The sequence below is a fragment of the Microtus ochrogaster genome, linkage group LG7_11 (assembly GCF_000317375.1).
Source record: "Microtus ochrogaster isolate Prairie Vole_2 linkage group LG7_11, MicOch1.0, whole genome shotgun sequence".
NCBI lineage: Eukaryota > Metazoa > Chordata > Mammalia > Rodentia > Cricetidae > Microtus > Microtus ochrogaster.
Window position 1 is genome coordinate 4,582,646 of NC_022032.1, and position 19,681 is coordinate 4,602,326.

The 19,681-nt window shown below is 50.4% G+C and overlaps 1 protein-coding gene across 2 annotated transcripts in view; it reads left to right on the top strand.

The window, feature by feature from the left end:
• Window positions 1-19,681, top strand: part of Adgra2 (adhesion G protein-coupled receptor A2) — a 49,606-nt gene that overhangs the window by 5,576 nt on the left and 24,349 nt on the right. Inside the window, exon 1 of one of the 2 annotated variants that reach the window (XM_005362478.2) lies at window positions 4,977-5,934. The exons of the other annotated variant lie outside the window; for it this stretch is intronic. Coding sequence (XP_005362535.1) covers window positions 5,669-5,934 — 266 coding nt within the window. The 5' untranslated portion in view covers window positions 4,977-5,668. Of the gene's footprint in view, window positions 1-4,976; window positions 5,935-19,681 lie in introns of those variants that run through there. 2 annotated transcript variants of the gene reach the window in all.

Consider the following 19,681-nt stretch of genomic DNA (forward strand, 5'->3'; position numbering starts at 1 on the left):
CATAGTGTGGCTGTTGTGACTAGTGCTGCTATAAGCCTGGGTAGACAGTGTTAGTCTTGCTGCCTTGATTTGTTTCGCTATATATACAGAAGGCATAGCTGTACTGTATGCTGGTCCTGGTTTTATTTTATTTTATTGCAAAAACTCCGTACTAATTTGCACCAGTCTAGACTCTCACACATGGTGCTTGAGTGACCCTTCCCCATTCTCACCTTCATCCCTCCGTCTCTCCCGCTCTTCCTTCCTCCCCCAAGTTCCCTCTTCTTCTTTCTCTCTCTCTACAGGGTCTTACTATGTACCCCCAGCTGGCCTGGAACGCATGTATTCCCAGAGATCCGTCTGCCACTGCCTCTCGAGTGCTGGGGCTAATAGCTGGCACTCTTTTCTTTTTAAAGCAAGGTTTCCCGTAGCCCTGGCTCCTGCAAACCCTCTGTGTAGCTGAGGATGAGTCTCATGAACTCTTGAGCCCTAGTCCTCCTACCGCTGCCTCCAGAGTACTGGGATCACAGGTGTGTACCACCGTGCTTGCATTATGGGGTGCTAGGGATTGAGCACAGGGTCTCATGCACGCTAGCCAGCAGTCTGCCAACTGAGCTGCACCCCTAGCCCTGCTGATTCTTTCTTATGGTAGCCGATCTGACTGAAGGGGGGGAGTCTCAGTATAGCGGGGTTTTCTTCTTGTTTTTGTTTTTTAAACAGTCCGACTATATAGCCCAGGCCGGTGTCAGGCAACCCAGGATGCCTCAGCTTCCCAAACTGCTGTGCATAACGTGATGCTTACCTTCAACTCAGTCTGGTTTCCATTTATAATCCCTTGATGACTCAGGATGGTGGACTTTCCCCCATCCGTTTAGTGACCACTTGTGCTTTTTTAAGAGCATTGTCCAGTTCTTTGCCTCGTTGTTATTACATTATTTGCTCTTCTGATCTGTGTGTTTAATTTTTTTTTTTTTTTGGTTTTTCGAGACAGGGTTTCTCTGTGGCTTTGGAGCCTGTCCTGGAACTAGCTCTTGTAGACCAGGCTGGTCTCGAACTCATAGAGATCCGCCTGCTTCTGCCTCCCGAGTGCTGGGATTAAAGGCGTGCGCCACCACCGCCCGGCATGTTTAATTTTTTTTACTTCTTCATATAGCTAGATATTAATCCCTTGTCAGATAAATATCATGCCATGGTTTCCCTCCAGTCTGCAGGCTGTCTCTTCATTCTGTTGAGTGTGTCCTTGGCTTTGTAATATGATGCAGTTCTGTCTGTCAGTTCTTACAACTTCCTGCCTTGTAGAGACCAACTCAGAAACAATTTGACAAAACAAACTAACCAGGACAATGGACAACACCTCTTCTGGGCCCCACAAGCATGCCCACACACCCATGTGTCACACAGACCACACATCCACACGTAGAGGTCGGTAGATAAGATTAGATAGATAGATAGATAGATAGATAGATAGATAGATAGATAGACAGACAGACAGACAGATAGACAGACAGACCTCCCTCTGCTGTGAGGACTAAAGAACCAAATCTTATTTCGCCTTCCTTCTAGACAAGCTTCTAGTATATACCCTGGGCTGGCCTATAACTCAAGGTCCTCCTACCTGGATCTTCTAAGTGCTGGGGTTGTAGTCATGGGCCACCATGCTACACTCAGAACTTTTTAGATGTAGTGTCTGTCCATTGGAATGCAGAACAGTGCAACAATGTAGTTTACTTATTCAATATGTAATTGTCAAATTAGTATAATAAGCAGTTCCCAAGCTGCATACAAGACATGCCTATAATCTCAGTGCACAGGAGATGGAGGCAGGAGGATCGGGCATTGAGGTCATTTGAGGCCAGCCTGGGCTACATCAGATCCTGTTTCAGAAAACTAAAAGTGCTTCTGTTCTCCTTACACATCAGTATTAATAATTCCTGTGTAGTGGTATTTTTACAGCTATTCTGAAATACATCATCTAGGCTGTAGCTCAGTGGAAGAGTTCTTGCTCATCATACACAGGCCTTGGGTTGGAGCCCCAGTATCACAAAGAAAGAAAGACAGAAGTCTCTCATAAATTATTATAAGTAGCAGTTCTCCTGCTGGGCTACAGAAAACCAGAACCAAGGTGCCTATGATGGATTAATGTGATATGTAAGCATAATGGAATGTTAATTGCTCTTAAGGAAAAAAAAAACAAAATTATATCATTGACAGCAACATGGTCATCGTGTTAGCAAAACAAGCCAGGCATGGAAGTTAGTTAAACCCCACCAACTTCTTTTAAGACTAAGGTAGCCAGGCAGTGGTGGTGCACACCTTTAATCCCAGCACTTGGGAGGCAGAGGCAGGTGGATCTCAGTGAATTTGAGGCCAGTCTGGTCTACGGAGTGAGTTCCAGGACAACCAAGGTTGTTACACAGAGAAACCCTGTCTTGAAACAAACACACAAACAATAAGAGCAAGGCAGAAGGTGAACTTGGTGACACATGCCTGTAATATAGACTCTCAAGGTGCAGAGACTGGAGGATTTTGAGTTTCAAGACGAGCCTAGGCTATGTGGAGAGTATCAGTCTGGCTGGGCTATACAGCAAGAGACTATCACAAAGGAAGAAGAGGAGGAGGAAGAAGAGGAGAAAGAAGGGGAGGCGTAAGTATTTGTGAATTCCTGGAGATTTATGGAATTCACTTTACTAGAAACAGGTGGGCTGTACCTCTGCTCCCTAAACTCTCTACTCTCTTATCTTACACTTAATCCTAACTTTTGTTGCAAGGTCTACTCAGTATAGTTAAGGAGAGGGTATGGTTCAGTGGTAGAGCACTTAGAGAATTTGTGAGGCCCTGGGTTCAATGTGAGTGTGTGTGTGTGTGTGTGTGTGTGTGTGTGTGTGTGTGTGTGTTAATGCAAAGTCGTGAAGGAAGTCTCTTGTCTCACAAAACATCTGAAACTGACTAGAATACACATAGTATTGGCATGATGTTGAGAGGTCATACACCATGGTAGGCATTTCGCATGAATATATATAGTTTATACGTACTTTGAACACATATGTACATGCATACAAACATACACACATATATAAAGATTATATATATATAATTTTTATTTATTTACATTCCTTGAGATAGGAATTCAGATATCACATGCTGATCTCAAACTTGATATGTAGCCACGGCCAGCCAAGGCCAACTCTTGATCCTCCTAACAATAACATATATTTAATTGGTCAGCTCCTTAACTAGATTGCCTGAGAACGGGAATGAAATGTGAGTTTCCCTTCTCTCTCAAAAAAGAAGCCTCAAAACAAGACATTTGGGGGGTGGGGGGGGCGGGTAGGGATTTGGCTCAGCTGGTACAGTGCTTGTTTGCCTCGCATGCACGAAGCTCTGGGTACTGTCTATCCCTAGACCTTCAGAGCTGGGCAAGGAAGCATCTTCCTGTAATCCTAGCACCTGGGAGGTATGGCTGGGAAGACCGGGAGTTCAGAAGCAACCTTGGCAGGAGAATGCAACCTTTGGGGGAAAGCAATGAGCAACTTGAGGGGCTTAGAAAGGATCTCAAAGGGAAGCGCTCACTCTGCTCTTGGAGATGTAGGTTGCCTCCTGCATATATACCAACGGGGGTGCACTGTGCCCAAGTCAAAATGATGCCCATCAGAGCGGGAGTGCTGTGTAAATGTCTCCACCAGGCATCTCATGCCTACCACGGTGTACCTCCACTCTATGGTCTGCCAATGCCATCTGTAATTCATGGGCCTCCTCCTGAGACCTTGTCTTTTAGCAAAGGGAAGTCACAGAGCCAGAGGCCTCTCAGCTCTTCTAACTGCAGGGGTTAGATAGGCAGCTCGGGTCTGGTCTACGTGCCTGGTGTCTGCCCATCTCTGGCCCCTTTCCTGAGGAATGCAGTCTCCGCTAGGCCTGCCTAAGGCTCCTGCTGGGAGCGTCCACCCCACTTCTCATTTCCTCCATTTGCAATCACTATTTATTTATCTTTGGATGTTTAAGGAAACAGAGCCTGCCACATGGATTGACCAGGGAATCTAGTGGAGGAAAGCTAAGAAAGAAAACTAGTGTCTGCCGCCATCAGGCCAGGGAGAGAAGCTGCTTCCCTGCAAAGGAGGTGGGAGACCGCTCCTGGACCACCAGGCACCCCAGCAGATCCAAAGTGTGGTCACCTGGCTGACGCTGGCCGGTAGCAGTTCTGCCCCAGCCCTGAAGCTGGCCTGTTACCTAGCAGCGAGGGTTCCGCTAAGTTTGTTGGGATACTGAGGAGGCAGCACCCGGGTCCTCTGGCTCCAGCCTTTATTTCAGTTGGCATTCAGTACATCTGTCACCAGCTGCCGGCTGTTGCTGCTGTTGCTTTTTGAGGCAGTGTCCACGGACTCTTCATTCCCCTCCCTGTTGTCAAGGTCAGATCCTACCCACGACTGGACCGAATCGTTCCTTCTCATGCCACAGTGCGCATTCATAGACAACAGACAAGCAGGACCCAGTAGATTCCACTCTCCTAGGTGATGTGCACTGTGAAAAAGTCAAACAGCTAACAAAAGGCATTGCCTGGCCTCGAAACCTAGACTGGGATGTCCTGACTAGGTCGCCCAATTATAGATCCGTGGGCCTTCTCTTATTTTCCCTCTTTTCCTTTAGCATTTCCCAACCCCAAACACACACACCACACCACACAAGCATGTGTGCACTAACAGGAGGCTAACTCAGTGTCTGCCTTACCCTTTGACCTCTCCTTGGCCTAATGACATGCACCTCCTGCTGGGCAAGGTCACTGCTCACAGGGTAAGGTCTAAGGCCTCCTTGTCTCAGGCTTGTGTCCTCCTGCTGTGACCTCACTGGAAATTTGGGGGTGGGAACAGTACTGTGAAAGTCAACTTTAGACTGGCCCGTTGTGTCAGAGGCCAAGAAAAACCTTAGATCCTGAGCAAAGCTCAACCCCGAACATGAAGCTCCAGACACCCCAGGCCAAGCCTGAATGAACTTCAGCAAAAGTTCTATGCACAAGGGTGTAGGCAGATGAGAGGGTTTTGTGAAAGTGATGATTGCCTTAGAGGTCTGAGCTGGGTTGTGGAAAGAAAGGGTCCTGGCCAGTAGAAAGAGTCGAGATGGAAAAATAGTTTTGGTGCAGGGAGAATGGGAGTGGGTGGCTCTTCAAGCTGGCTTCTAGGCTTGCACTTGAAGGAGGGCAGCTGCCTCGCTGAGCATCGGGCGGCGCTAGGGCCTCGCAGAGTGATGAGGCGGTGAGGGAGGCGGGCAGGGGCTGGCGGCTGCAGCGGCTCGGGCGCCGAGCTGCCCCCATCCGTGGCACGGAGTTGCAGCGGCGGCAACAGCAGCAGGAGCCAGACGCAATCCGCTAGGTCTCAGCGGCTCGCAGAGCGAGCCGGCGACGCGCGGGGACCAGGCTCCCATCGGCTCCCAGCGCTGCGCTGAGACTCAGGCCGCTCCGCCGGGGGCCATCCGAGCTGCGCTGTCAGTGGCGCCCGCGTCCCGCCGGGCCCCGGTGCTCACAAGCCATGCCCCCGGGGCGACGCAGCGGGGACCCCGAGCCTTGCCTCCGCCCAGGGCCCCCCGCCCCGCCCTCGGGCGCCCGGGGCTCCCGCTGAGCACGCCTCCCGCACGCCCGGGTCCCTCCGGCCAGCGCGCCGTCTGGCCCCTGCGCTGTAGGTCCCCGCGGGGCGATGGGTTGATGGGCGCCGGGGGACGCAGGATGCCGGTGCCGCCCGTGCGCCTGCTGCTACTGCCGCTGCTGCTGTGTCTTCTGCTTCTGGCTCCCGGAACTCGGGGTGCGCCTGGCTGCCCGGTCCCCATTCGCGGCTGCAAGTGCTCTGGGGAGCGGCCCAAGGGACTAAGTGGTGGCGCCCACAACCCGGCTCGAAGGAGGGTGGTGTGCGGCGGCGGGGACCTCCCCGAACCTCCGGAACCCGGCCTTCTGCCAAACGGCACCATCACCCTGTGAGTACCCTACCCTGTGCTGGGTCAGGACAACGAGTGGGACCTAAAAGCAGGGAGGGGGGCGATTTTGCCACTTGAGAGACTGGGTAAAGTCTGAATCCGGGCATCAGTCAGGAAACTTGAAGTAGGGGTAAGTTCGGAGCTTTGGGAATCAGGCTGTGCCCCAAAGAGAGAGGCACCGCGGAAGTCCTCTCACCTGCACAGGTGAAGTGCGAGTGGACGCTGGAGGGACATCCGTGTTGCTTGTCCTAAGTGACCTATCACCAGCATTGCAGTCTTAAGGGACCCTGAGCTGGGTGGGATTGAGTGGGAAGGCTGATTGATCGGGGCCAGGGACCCCCTAGGTGGCAGTGATTCTTACTGAGGCTTCAGAGCCCTCACGAGTCTGGACCCTTAACTGGGATAACTGAGTCTGCGGTGCCCCGCCCCGGGCCTGCGGAGCGCTGATCCAAGCCGGGCTTCATTGGGCAGGAGGAGCGTGAGTCCCGCTAAGCCTATTCTTGGAATGCTGGAACTTCTGGTCTGAATGACCCTCACCTCCCTCGTCCCAATTACCTCTTGGGCTCTCTCCCACTGTGAGCATTTGGGAAGTGAACTTGGGTTGAGCAACGGTCCCGGCCTATTCCTTTACTCCCCCTGGAAATAATAATGGCCTTGAATGTTTATCGATTGATTTAATTGCTCAAAGATTTGGTAGAAAAACCTAGCCGAAAGGGACACGTGCCTCCGGGCCTCCTTCCACGGTTCTCCTTTCATCTGGGGCTCTATCCAGCCCTTGCTTTACGAGCCACTAGTGCCTGCTCCTTAACTTAGTCTCAAGTTCCAGCAACCGCACAAGGAGAGCCTCCCGCACCCCAGCGGTTTCCTGTGCCTGCCATGTGCTCCAAGCTCCACGCACGACGTGGAGTTGAGGGTCGCGCCCTAGCGGTGGCTCCTTACTTTCCTGTTCAAGATCCAGCCTAAAACCCGCCCCCCTTTCCCTGTCATCCTGACCCCGGAGGCACCCGTTTCTCCAACCACCCCTCGCCCAGAGCTGAGGCTGGCTTCAGCTATTCCGATTGTCCCCAGAACAATACAGTAAGTCCTCTGGTGGGTTCAGAGGCTGCTGGCTTCCTGGCAGGACACAACTGGTCAGCTTGTGATGTTAGCCAGCTGGCCTGCATTTTCTCCAGCTGGGGTGTGTGCATGCACACGCCTGTGCGCCTTGAGTGGAGGCGGCATTCCTTCCTTCTCCCGCTTCGATGCGAGTTCTGGGGGGAATGGCCATGGCTGCTCAGGCTTTTCACAGCAGGTCTCAGTGTCCAGTAATGCTTAAGGGTCCTAGAAGGCTTGGGCACGGCCAGCCTACTTAATTCAGGAGGGGGGAGTTTTTTTGTTTGTTTGGTTGGTTGTTGTTTTTTTTTTTTTTTTTTTTTTTTGTTTTTGTTTTTTTTTTTTTTTTTTTTTTGGCTGTGAGAACTAGCTGGGCCGATGTTTGTGATGTTTGTGTCACACAGCTGCACGGCGATGGTTCAGCTGGGGGTGGAGGTGATCTGTGTAATCGCACATGCTCCCGAGCCTCTGCACACTCACATGTGTGGGAGCTGTCTCTTGTACGTCTGTTGGCGGGGATTAGGGAGTCCTAACATGGTCAAGGCAGAAGGAAGGGAGGGGAAAAAATAGAAAAGTGGTTTTGCAGTACATCTTAGAATGATTTGGCAACTAATGCTTTCCAGCCATGGCTAATTCCCATCGACGCCACTCAAAGGAGGGAGACCAGTTCTTGGTGAGAATGTATCAGGGCAAAGTAGCAGCAGACGCAACTGACTTTGCTGCCCCAGCCTCCAGCCCTTCCTTAAGGAATCGCTCCCCTCCCCTCTCAGGCCATGCACCTAGCTGCCTTCCAATACCTTCCAAAGAGACTGGTCCCCACCTGGTGGGACAATGCAAAGAACAGAACAGGGAAGCCTGCTCATCCATCAGTCTGGACCTGGATGGAATCTGAATCTCCTCCCTCCAGATGTTTTTCTTAGCTTTCCACATTTATGATCCTTGATGGTCCCCCATCCTGGCCAGCAGCCTCTGAGTGCACCCCAAAATGCATCTCGAGATGAGAAAGAAGGGCTGGCACGGGCAGTGCCAAGAGTATGAAAACCCCCTTCCTAAGTGGGGAGTCATGCTAGGTGTGGAGGATGGTGACTTCCAAACCTTCCTGAGCTACATAGGGGAGACCCTGTCTCAAACAAAACAGAACATTCATTTCACCCTCTCTAACTCCTCTCTGTTCTTTTCTCCACACAGATTTTCCCTTTTTTTTTTTTTTTCTTTTTTTGCTTGTCACAGGGGCAGGACTTTGAGCCAGCTGTTTTTGCATTGTGGTGGTGTCCTCCCTCTCAGACATTTGCTACATTCCCACTGAAGACCTTCTTCTCCCCTCCAGGATGGGTCCCCAGCTTCCAGTCACAGAACCCTCGAGATAGGAGCCTGTCAGACACTTAGGGCTAGGACTCGAAGTGCCAGATAAGGTCCCTGTCTGCTGGGGCGTGGGGGCGGGCACGGGCGCGGGCTTGAACAGTCCTGTTTACCTCGTTGAAAAATCCTTCCTCTGCGCTGTTATCTCAACCCCTGCCTTCTGTTTTTGTAGACGGCAGGTCCCCCTCTCCCCCACCCTCTGCTTTGTTTCCCCCATGGTGGACTTTCATTTGCAGTTTTCCAGGAAAGCCGAACTCTTGGCTTTCCTTCCTGCTCCGCTTCTCACCCCACCCCCAGCCTCACAGCCGGGTCTGCTGGGCAGCTGCGGGTACAAATGCCCAGAACGGGGAGCCTTTATGAGCCTTCTCTCTGAGGGGAAAGGTCCCCGGGTAGGTGGATTGCAGTGGGGAGGAGTCTGCTATGAGCAGAGACCTCTCCAGCCTGGGCAGTGGCTGAAGGCCTGCTTTCTGGTCCTTGGCTCTGAGGGTTAGACCTAGAATAGATAACTGCAGACAGCAGTCTCCCCAGGAGGACCCCAGAGGACACAAGCCAGTGCCATAAATTCCTACTTCATCTGCACTGAAAAGGGTCTTAAGAGACCAGCAAGCCCGGGCCCACATCTCAAGGCTTTGTAGCTGATGCTGGAGAGATTAGAGGGATCACTAGGTGGATCAGTTCGGATTAACTAGTAGAGTCTCAATGTTTCTACCAGACGAGGGTCTTGCTAGTTGGGATCCGGTGGGCACAGATTCTACATTTAAAATTCGTTTTCCCCCCAGCAGGACCAAAGACCTTTTAACCTGGAAACATTTTAGGCTGGATGAGGAGGGGGCAGGCACGCGATAAGTCCTTGGTCATTTCTCCCAGAATAGCAACCTGTTCAGCCTACCCCAGAGGCTCCAGTAAAGGGTAGAACGGGCTCTGCACAGATGTGCCCAACACTAGCTGGGCGCTCATGCTGGGAGTCTGATGGTCCTGGGTAGGGAGAGGTAGAGGGAAGCCCCTGATGGATGGACCCTGTCCATGCTCCTGCCTCAGGGAGGCGACTCTTGTGTAAAGATCTCTCTTGGGACTCTCAGCTCTGGCCTGGGACTCAGGCAATGCAACCACCAGGATCTAGTTAAGAGATTGTGGGGTAAAGTGTGCCAACCACCAAGCACACTGCCTGAGGGCAGTGGAAAGATGCTGGCTAGAGGGGCGGGGCCCAGCCAGCCTCCCCACCCCCTTCTCCTCTACCCTCTTTCCCCCATATGGTTCTCATAAGGTCTGGGCTCCGAGACAGCGGCCAGAGGAAGTGGCTGTGTACAGAGAGCTTTTGTGAGCAGGGGAGGGGGAGGGGGAGAGTGGAGAGAAAGAAGGAAAGAAAAGAGGGACGAGGCCAGAGATGAGGAGATGAGGGAGGTTTGAGTCTACCACTCTCCCAAGCCCTCCGGGGTGAAGCTCTTATTCTCACCTCATGAACCTCTGGACCCCTTTGCCCATCCCAAGTGAGGAGCCAGGAGGAAACCCAGGTCATCCCTGACTCTTCCCATCTACCTTCAGGAAGGGCTGTAGGTGACCAGCCCAGGTGCCGGAGATTGTGACTGCCCCTGCTCTGTGGCCTTGAGAACCCCTATCCTCCAGACTCCCGGTGCCAGATATTAAGATGCAATGCCTGGTCCTGTTTCAGGGGAGCCCTGTGAGGAGGGCAGAACCCCCAGGGTTTGGATAGCATTATTTACTGCACTGAAGAGATGGAGATCTCTTAGTCTGGGGTCCCAAAGACATTATATATACTTCAGCCCCAAATGGTACCAGGACATGTTCAGGGAAGTCACTAGAATGGGTCACCTGCCTGGATTAACCAAGATGTGCTCATGAACTCTCTGAACCCTAAGGTCCTAATCTGCGGGCTCTTGTGGGATTGGTGAAGGGCATGACAACCTCATTGGTGGTGGTTCTGAAAATCTACCCCCAAAGTGCAGGCAAACTAGTCCAATATGAACCTGCTGTAGATTGACGCTTGCATTTGAGGTCATCTTTTTAAGACGAGAGACCGTTTGTAAATGTACCCTATACGTGTGTCATTGGGCTAAGCTCCTCTTCTGTTTCTTCTAAGTTCACCCAGGTCCTTCCATTCAGTTTAGCCCCTATCTGCTTCCTCACCAAAGCCCAGAGAGGGTAGGGGAGCTCCCCCATTGTCACACAGCTTGCCCAGAAGCGGGAACTCTCCCATCACCCCTTAGGGAGAGGCCACAGAGGGAGGAGAGGGGAAAAAAATCGAGAAGGGAAATGGCCCTGAGCTGAGGGACCATCAGGAAGGGCCGCTGAGAGGGGCTGTTTATTTTCATTGCCCCAGCCTGGCTGCTCCGTTCTATTTAGGGCTCAGATACTGACAGGACGGAGTCGCCTCCTCCCCTTCCTCCCTCCTCTGAGGGGCCCCCATCCTTCCCAAACTCCAGAACATTCCTTTGCTTTCAGGACCGGACCACGGAGGGGGAGGGCGAAGTGGGGGAGAGAAGCTGGATTGAGCGGACACTGAGGTCCTACTCCCCCAGCCCTGGGAGTCAGGGGAGACAGAATGGGGGCACAGCAGGGTATGCAAGATGGATGGGTCCAGGTGAGGACAAGCTATGGGGTGACATGAGGAGGGAGTTGTAGCCAGAGTAGTGGAGCCAGACATCTCCCAGCTGGAAAGGAAAGGGGAGGAGTGGGCGCCCCTCTTCCCCCAGCCCCCACAGCTACCAGGGCTCCTGCCTCACTGGGGACTGTGTGGGGAGGCCCAAACCTGTGCTTCAAGACTGTAGGGAACGCCAGCCCCAGGGTGGGAAAGTCCCCCACCCCCTGTGCAGAACTCTGCCCTCCCCAGCTCACAAAGCCCTCCTCCACCAACCACATCTAGACCCCTAGGGCTTCTGACTCCCTGTCACCTCTGCAGGTGACCTCAGAACAATCCGGGACAGAGGGAGGAACTGGGAGGCTTCCCAGGCCTCTCTGGGAGGCTTCCTGCTCTCTCAGAACCCCAGGTAGCATGACCCAGAGCACAGGGCACTAGAGTTTGAACGATTGAAGGGGCTCTAAAAAATACCTCTCCTTTTCTACACTATCCCTGTTGAGACAGAAAAAGTAGAAAGAAGGTAATTTTTAAAAGAATGTTTGTTTTATTCTATTTATTTATTTAGAGATAGGAGCTCACTATATAATACTGGCTAGCATAGCCTTGGCTGGCTGAAACTGACTGTACAGACCAGGGTGGCCTCGAACTCACAGAGATCTGCTTGCCTCTGCCTCTGCTTCTGACTCTCTGGCACTGGGATTAAAGGTGTATGCTATCACACCCAGTGGAAATGTTTTGTCACTGCCAAAAACTACCTTAGTAGCTGGATGTGGTGTGCCACACCTGTAACTCCAACACCCAGGAGGCTGAGGTGGGAAGATTGCCAGTTCAAGGCCAGCCTGGGCTACGGAGACCTCACCTAAAAACAAAACAAACAAAAACCTCCAAGCAGAGAGCTGGAGAGCTGGTTAGAGGTGAAGAGCACTTGCTGCTCTTGTAGTTATTGAGTTGGTTTCCAAGACCCACACCCCGCAGCTTACAAACACCTATAACTTCCACTGCAGGGGGATAACACACTCTCCTCTGGCTTCCAAGGGTATCAGGCCTGGTGCATAGACCAGGTTGGCCTCTAACTCCTGCTGCCTCCAGAGTGCTGGGTTTAAATATGTATGTCTTTAAAAACAAAACAAAACAAAAACAAAATAACAATGAAAAATCTCAAACCAAACTGGAACAAGAGAAAAGCCAGATAAGGAGCCCTGACTACTAGAGTCAGAGTGTCCCACCTGGCCGGCATCCTCAGCCCACTCCCACTTGGGGATGGACAGCTGCACACTAGGCTGGTCCAAGGACAGGCAGGCAGACTGGGTGTTATCTCTCTTCATTGGGGAAAGGGGCTCGCTCCTCCTAGTAATGGCTTAACCAATACAAGTGAGCTAGGAGACCACTGAGCAAAATACCCCACAGAGCACGTAAAGACACCCTGGTCCAGGAAGTAGAAAACTTTTGGTCTCTAAATCGACTCTCCGGGTCTCCCATCACCTTTCCTGAACCATCTACCAACAGTCTGCTGCATCTATGGATGAGGGAGCAGTGACTCCATGTAGCTGGGGAAAGGATGGATGTCCTAGAGATAGGGTGGGGTAGCATAGTGGGATAGGCATGGCAGGGAGAAAGAAACCACCTTTGATTTGGGACAGCTGGCTCTGCACTGAACTCCTTCCCACTGGGCATTCCCTTCCTGGGAGCTCTGCTTACTTCCTATTAACTCAGCCAGTGTCTACTCTCATCAGATCCCCTGAAGGAGGTGAGAGACACATGCTCTTTGTCCCGGGGACCTTATAGCCTTGGAGACTGAGAGGATTCAGCTGTACAGAACTGGGCAGATGTGGGCTCCAAATTAACACTAGGGAGGAGAGAACGAGGGACTAACCTATGTGTAAGGATGAACACTTGATCAGCCAGTGTGCTGCTGCTCCCGCTGAGACAGGATGGCCAAGAACAGCCTAGGCGGCATGGTGAGGCCCTGTCTCAGAAATCAATGAAAAGTAATAGCAAATTAATCCTTTGTGATTGATGTATTGACTGACTCTTCGAGTATCAAACCCAAGACCTTTTATACTCCCAGCTCTGTTTACATTTTTGGGGGGCAGAGGATTTTGAGACAGGGTTTCTCTTGCAGCTTTGGTGCCTGTCCTGGAACTAGCTCTTGTAGACTAGGCTGACCTCGAACTCACAAAGATCTGCCTGCCTCTGCCTCCTGAGTGCTAGGATTAAAGGCACACACCACCACTACCGGCTTCTGTTTACATTTTGAAGAAGAACTTTCTATCTCCACGAGTTTGGATCTCACTGTTGGGATTTTATATCATGGCAGTTGTCGGTAGTCCTTAAAATAGATTGAAAATCCCCTCTTTTTCTGTCCCGCGCTTCTCCACTTTTCCATCCCCCTCTCTATTCCCTGTAGAAAATCTTGGTGTGGGTAGTTACAGCAGACACTTTTTCTTGTGTTCCAGCAAGAGTTCTGAGACCACAAAATCCTCGCCAAGTCTCCCTCATCGCCTTCCACAAACACCTGAAGCACTTTGCGGTCTCTGCCTGGAGATTCAGTTCTAGAGCACAAAACCGTCCCTTTCCCATCTCAGGCCAAACACCTCGGTTTTGCCCACTCCTTCCCAAGCCGTGTGCCCTTGTAGCGATAGAGGAAGGAGACGAGACCTCCAAGACAAGTTAGAGGGAAACCAATAAGCAGGAGTCAGGATGAGACAGCGGCTCTTTGGTCTTGGCCTTGACCCATGGCTGTCTTTGGCTTGCTCTGTGTCTAGGTTAGGGTTAAAGGTAGTGTCTGGACAGGGCTCAGCCTGGAAAAAGAAGATCCACCTGAAGTCGGGACGGCCTGGACAGGCTTCCAGCCAAGCAAAGCAGTGCTAAAGCAACTCAGGAGTGGGCAGGGCACCGTACATGTCCTGGAGAGAGAGAAAGGAAGTCATGGAAAGGCCATATCCTTCATCCTTTAAAAAATAATTTAACTTTATTTTATGTGCACTGGTGTGAAGGCGCCAGATCCCCTGGAACTGCAGTTTCAGACAGTATTGAGCCGCCATGTGGGTGCTGGGAATTGAACCTAGGGTCTTCTGGGAGAGCAGCCAGTACTTCCCAACGACTGAACCATCTCTCCACCACCGTGACTATAGCCTTCATTAAACGCAAGACTTATTACTCACTGATAAAGGTTGACATAATGATAGTCATGCAAATAAGACATTTGTCAACTTCAAATCCATAGCATTGATTCATTTTCATTCATTCATTCATTCATTCATTCATTCATTCATTCATGCTGGGGGATCAAATGCAGGGCCCTGTACACGCTGGGCAAGTGCTTTATCACTGAGTCACACACCCAGCACAGTGTTTGTGTCCTAGAGGCACTGGTTATTTTTTAGGTTCCAGGCACTGTAATTAGGCCCTGGAAATACCCAGAAGCAACTGAGCTCCATCCTATGGAAGCATCTGGGAGCGCTGGTTTGGCCTGGATGGGGCAGTATAGCTTATCTGCAGGCAGACAGGCAGACCAGACAACCTCCCTCCCCCTCACTGCTCAGCTCTCTATAACCACACGCCAGCAGCAGGCAATGGTGCCAGGGCTTTCCCCACACTCTACCAAGCCGGTGAGGGTCTAAACCACTGACGCTCTGGCCCCGAGGGAGTGGGGGTCCTCACTATCCTGTCTGTTGGAGCTAAGAAGGGAGGCTGACCCCATACACTGACTTTCTCGGGCACGTGAGAACCTTTTGGTGCCGGCACATGTTGGTTCCACGCCCCGTAGAGCAGGGCCCACATGAGTCCCTTAGGGTCACTTTTGATGTGGGAGTGGTATCTGGTAAGTTCCTGTGGCTACCCAGAGGCCACACGGGCTCTCTGGGATGCCAACCACTCGCTCCACCGGCCTTCTCATTGGCCCGTGTCTCTCTTCACTCTCCTCCCTAAAATAGGACCCTCCGACCCGGAGAGGATTCTGGACTGGCCTTGGTGTACCCCATATTTGGCCAGATTTCAAACTCCGGAGTAGAGAAAGAAGAGGGGGCCCCAAGGACTGGCCCTCCTTCCCACTGAAAGTATGAACTGAGGGCAGGCGGAGTGGGTGGGGCCAGAAGTTAAAGATGCTTAGCCAGGTCTCAGTGGGGCCTGTAGGGTTAATGCGGTTGGAAGGGATTCGCCAGACAGGCTTCTGGCGAAGTATAGCCCTATAGCCCCGAGGAGCCATCCGACTGGGGAGTTTAAGGAGAGCCCACGCTGGCACCATGTCTGGAACAGCTGGATGGAGCTGTGGGGGCTATAGCTCCCTCCTCCACCCCGGGGCTGCTTCCCGGTTTTCTTCCCACGACACAGTCAACAATGGTGGGAACATTTTTCTTCCCATTGGATGGAGCTCGGCGTTTTTGTCTTCCGTGCTCATCTACCCCACTCTCAGCTCTGCCGCTTCCAGGTTTTCACCTGCTGGTAACATCTCCAGAACTGAGAGTATATAGCATGCACAAGACCAACCCTGGGTTCTGTCCCCCGCACCCGTCAAAAATAAATTCCTAGGTCCACACACTTGAGGGAGGAAAAAAAAAAAGAAAACAAAAGCAAAACCCGAAGACACTCTCTGGATGATGCAGGTTTAAAGTCAAATTCCTTGGCTCACTCAGGGTAGCTAAAGCAAAAAAAAATCCAATCCTGGGTGTTTGGGGGCTCAAACCATGTAGCCCCCTCTGCTGGAGTCTGTCAAAAGCGGCCACTGCCTCCTAGAGAGGGCCCATCAGAGAAGGGTAAAGAGTTGTTTGCCTGGTGCCCACCTTTGTGTGTGTGGAGACCGGGATCTCCACTTTAACATTCCACTCGAAATGTGAGTTTTAAGCTTTAGGAGATGGCATTTGTGCTGGTCAGGCTGGAATCTGGGTTGCAGCTGTCCCCAGCACAGAGGCAGATGGAGAAGGGGACCGACTGCAGGAGGCCTCTGCAGAATAGGGCGGACGTGGTCGGGACCAGCAAGGCTAGGAGATGTGCTGTTTCATTCTGGACTTCCTCACGGACTGCTCCCCATTTGTTTGTGATGCTCCTGAACCCTACAATGTTAGTCATGCCCATTTAGAGCTTGGCTGGTCTGAACTGAGCGTGCTGGTGGAGTACAATAGAAATTACAAAGCTTTGTTACACACAAAGAAATCAAATAGTTGATAATGTAGATAGATCACATATCGAAATGGAAAGGGTCTGGGTATGTTGGGTTAAATCAGATTCTATTAATCAGTTTTAAGCTTTTAAAATGTGGCTGACAAAAAATTTAAAATTACACATGTGGTCACATTGTATTTCAATGGGCCGGCTCTAAGTTACAGGTTTGGGATAAATGAGAGCGATTAGGACTGATGGCTGAAGGGCCTGAAAATGTGGGGACCCCATTACCGCTTATGAACCCCTCTGAACAGGATCCCTACCTGGAGACTCATATGCTCATTTTGGAAATTTGAGAGTATGATTTTTTAAAAAAATTTATTTGTTTTAGAATTCTGATTTCAATTCAATTATCTTCCTATACGTATCTATGTATGAATTTTTATATGTGTGTGAATTTATATATAATATATAAATTTTATATATAAGTTTTTATTATATGTATATGAATTATTTGTTAGCAAGCATTTTCTGCTGCACGAGGTGTCTCATGCCTATAATCCTAGAATGTGATAAGTAGATCACAAAGATCACTAGCTCCAGGACAGCTTAGACTATGAAGTAAGATGCTGCCTGTTTCAAAAGAGAAGGAAAAGCAGAGGCTGGGAGGATTCTCAGTGATTAAGAGCATGAGCCAGAGGCTGGAGAGATGGCTCAGTGGTTAAGGGCACTGACTGCTCTTCCAGAGGACCTGGGTTCAATTCCCAGCACCCACATGGCAGCTTACAACTGTCTGAAGATCCAGTTCCAGGGGATCTGACACTTCACACCAATGCACATAAAATAAAAGTTAAATAAACCATAAAAAAAAAAGAGCACGAGCCACTCTTCCAGAGGACCAGAGTTCAATTCCTGGCACCATCAAGTGGCTTACAGTGACCTGTAACTCCAGCTCCAGAGGATCCAATACCTCTGACCTTCACACACCTGCGTACGCCTGTTCACACCCACACAACAGATGCACATAAGAATAATAAAATAAGAAAAGAGGAGGAAAGCAGGGCTGACAAGATGGTCCAAAGGGTCATGGCACTTACCACCAGGCCTGGTCCCAGAAGCCCCGTGACAGAAGGAGAAAGCCGACTTCTGCAGGTTGACCTCTGACATGAGCGCTGCCATGTGTCTTGTGTGCACACACAGGATACTTTTTTTTTTTTTTAAGGAGAATGCAAGGAGAGGAGGGGAAAAGACGGAGAGAGAGGAAAAACAGGAGAAGAGGGAGCAAGGCCATTTTGTTAGTCCAGGACTTCCCCTCCATCTATTTATGTGGGTCTGGAGGTCAGAGGACAACTTGCAGGAGCCATCCTCTCCTGCCTCTCTGTTGATCCTGGGGTCAAACTTGGGTCATCTGGCTTGGTAGCCTCTAGCCACTGAGCCATCTTACTAGCCCCTAGTGTAGGAATAAGAAAAAAGTGGTTTTTTTTTTGTTTTTTGTTTTTGTTTGTTTTTTAAGGTTTATGTACTTACTTATTTTGAGATAGTTTTACTCAAGTAGCCCTGGATGGCTTCATAGAGATTCACCTGCCTCTGTCTCCCAAGTGCTGGGATTAAAGGTATACACTACCATACCTGAACTAAAGACTTACGTTTAAAAAAAAAAAACACTGTGCCTTTTGCCTTTTTTTAAGATAAAAAAATATACTTTATGGTTTTGCCTACATGTATGTATATGTACCATGTGGGTGCCTATTGCCACAGAGGCCAGATCCCTTGGAACTGGAATCTTGAATGGCTGGGTGCTTGGAACCAAACCCAGGTCCACTGCAAAAGCAGAAAGTGCTCTTAACTACTGAGCCATCTCGCCAGCCCAAGATCGATCTATCTCTATCTATCTATCTATCTATCTATCTATCTATCTATCTATCTATCTATCTATCTACCTACCTACCTACCTACCTACCTACCTACCTATCTATCTATCTATCTATCTATCTATCTATCTATCTATCTATCTATCTGAAAGCATCACTCCAGCCCCTGACATCCATATATCCAGAGTCTGGAATGTTCCAGTGGAAGTTCCATCCCAAGCCCCCTCCCCTGGGAGTTGCCTCAGTCCAGACTCTGCCCCCTGAGGAAGTCCACCAAACGATGACCCCTCTCCAGAGATGCTCAAGACTCCCACAGGGTATTTTAAACTGCCCCCCAGAGAACAAACACATGATTCTCCAGTCTTCCTTTCCTGCCTCCTCTCTGGGGGACTGGAAAGCCATTTGGGAGCATTTGTATGCATTAAACCTGGGCTTTTTCTAATTGATTTGGTCTAATTTGGATTATTGTGTCAGTGGAGAGGCTTATTGGGGTGCTGAAACTTTTTACTATCTGTCTAACCATCCATCCATCCATCTTGAGAAAGTGCCCCACTATGTATCCCTTCAATGACCTGAAGCCTCAAACTCACAGAGCTCCACCTGCCTCTGCCCCGCCCCCTCTCTTGTGCTGGGATGAAAGGCATACACCACCATACTGGCTAGTGTAGGAATTTTAATGTCAGTGTTCTTCCAAGTGGAATCCTCAAACCTCAGACATTCCCCAGAACTCAGACCTGTTTCCTACTTCAAGACAACATCCATTTTCCAAGCTCTCTGTGGCTTCTCCATTTGAGCAGGAGCCCTGAGCTAGCAACCTTATCCATCAAACAAGAAAAGGGGAGTTTGCTAAAAGGCTTCTTCATTTTTACAATGTCTGAGGTGCTTTTTGGTTTTCATTTTGTTTTTGCTATGTGTGTTAAGATTGAATTCAGGGCTTCATACACATTAAGTATATGCTCTATGTTCTTCCTCTGAGCTGTAGCTCAGTTCTGCCGTGATGTGCTTTTTTCTTTTTTTTCTTTTCTTTTCTTTTCATTCTTTCTGTTTTTTTTGTTTTGTTTTGTTTTGTTTTTAAGATGGTTTACGGTGTAGTGGAAGCTGTCCTTTAGTTCCTGAGCCTTCTCTCTCAGCTTCCTGGGTGGTAGTGCTTTTTGGAATATCAATATGGAGTGTGTGTGTGTGTGTGTGTGTGTGCGTGTGTGTGTGTGTGTGTGTGTGTACATTTTAGAAACTCCAGTAATTTCCCCTAAGTCATTCTTCTGCTGGCAAACATCCCCCGTGTCACCCTTGGAAGGACTAGTAGACTGTACGGAAAGTTGGGAGTGCTCTATCTGGAGGCAGAAGGAAGATGTGAGGTGTTTACCCCTTTCCATTGATCTAGAGACACCCCCTCTCATCTTGCCTCCATCCTCGCCAGTGTAGGGCCTGGGCTGTAGCCCAGTGGTGGAGCGTTTACCTAGAATTCCAAAAGTCCTGGGCAGTTGGGACCTGGGGGTCCTTCAGAGCCTCCTTGGGTCACTCCCTCCCTGTTGCCCTCCCATGAGACTTGGCGGGTGGTGGAGCTCTTTGACAGCTCTTACATTTGGTTCCTGGCCCCTTCCCTCTGTATACTGTAGAGTACAGAGGCTGCCTGCTCCAGAGACGTTGTCATAAGGTTTGGACTTGGGTCCTTCCAGTGAGTTTTCCACTAGTAAGAGCAGAATAAAGGAGGGGGAAACCCTTTGCTTCA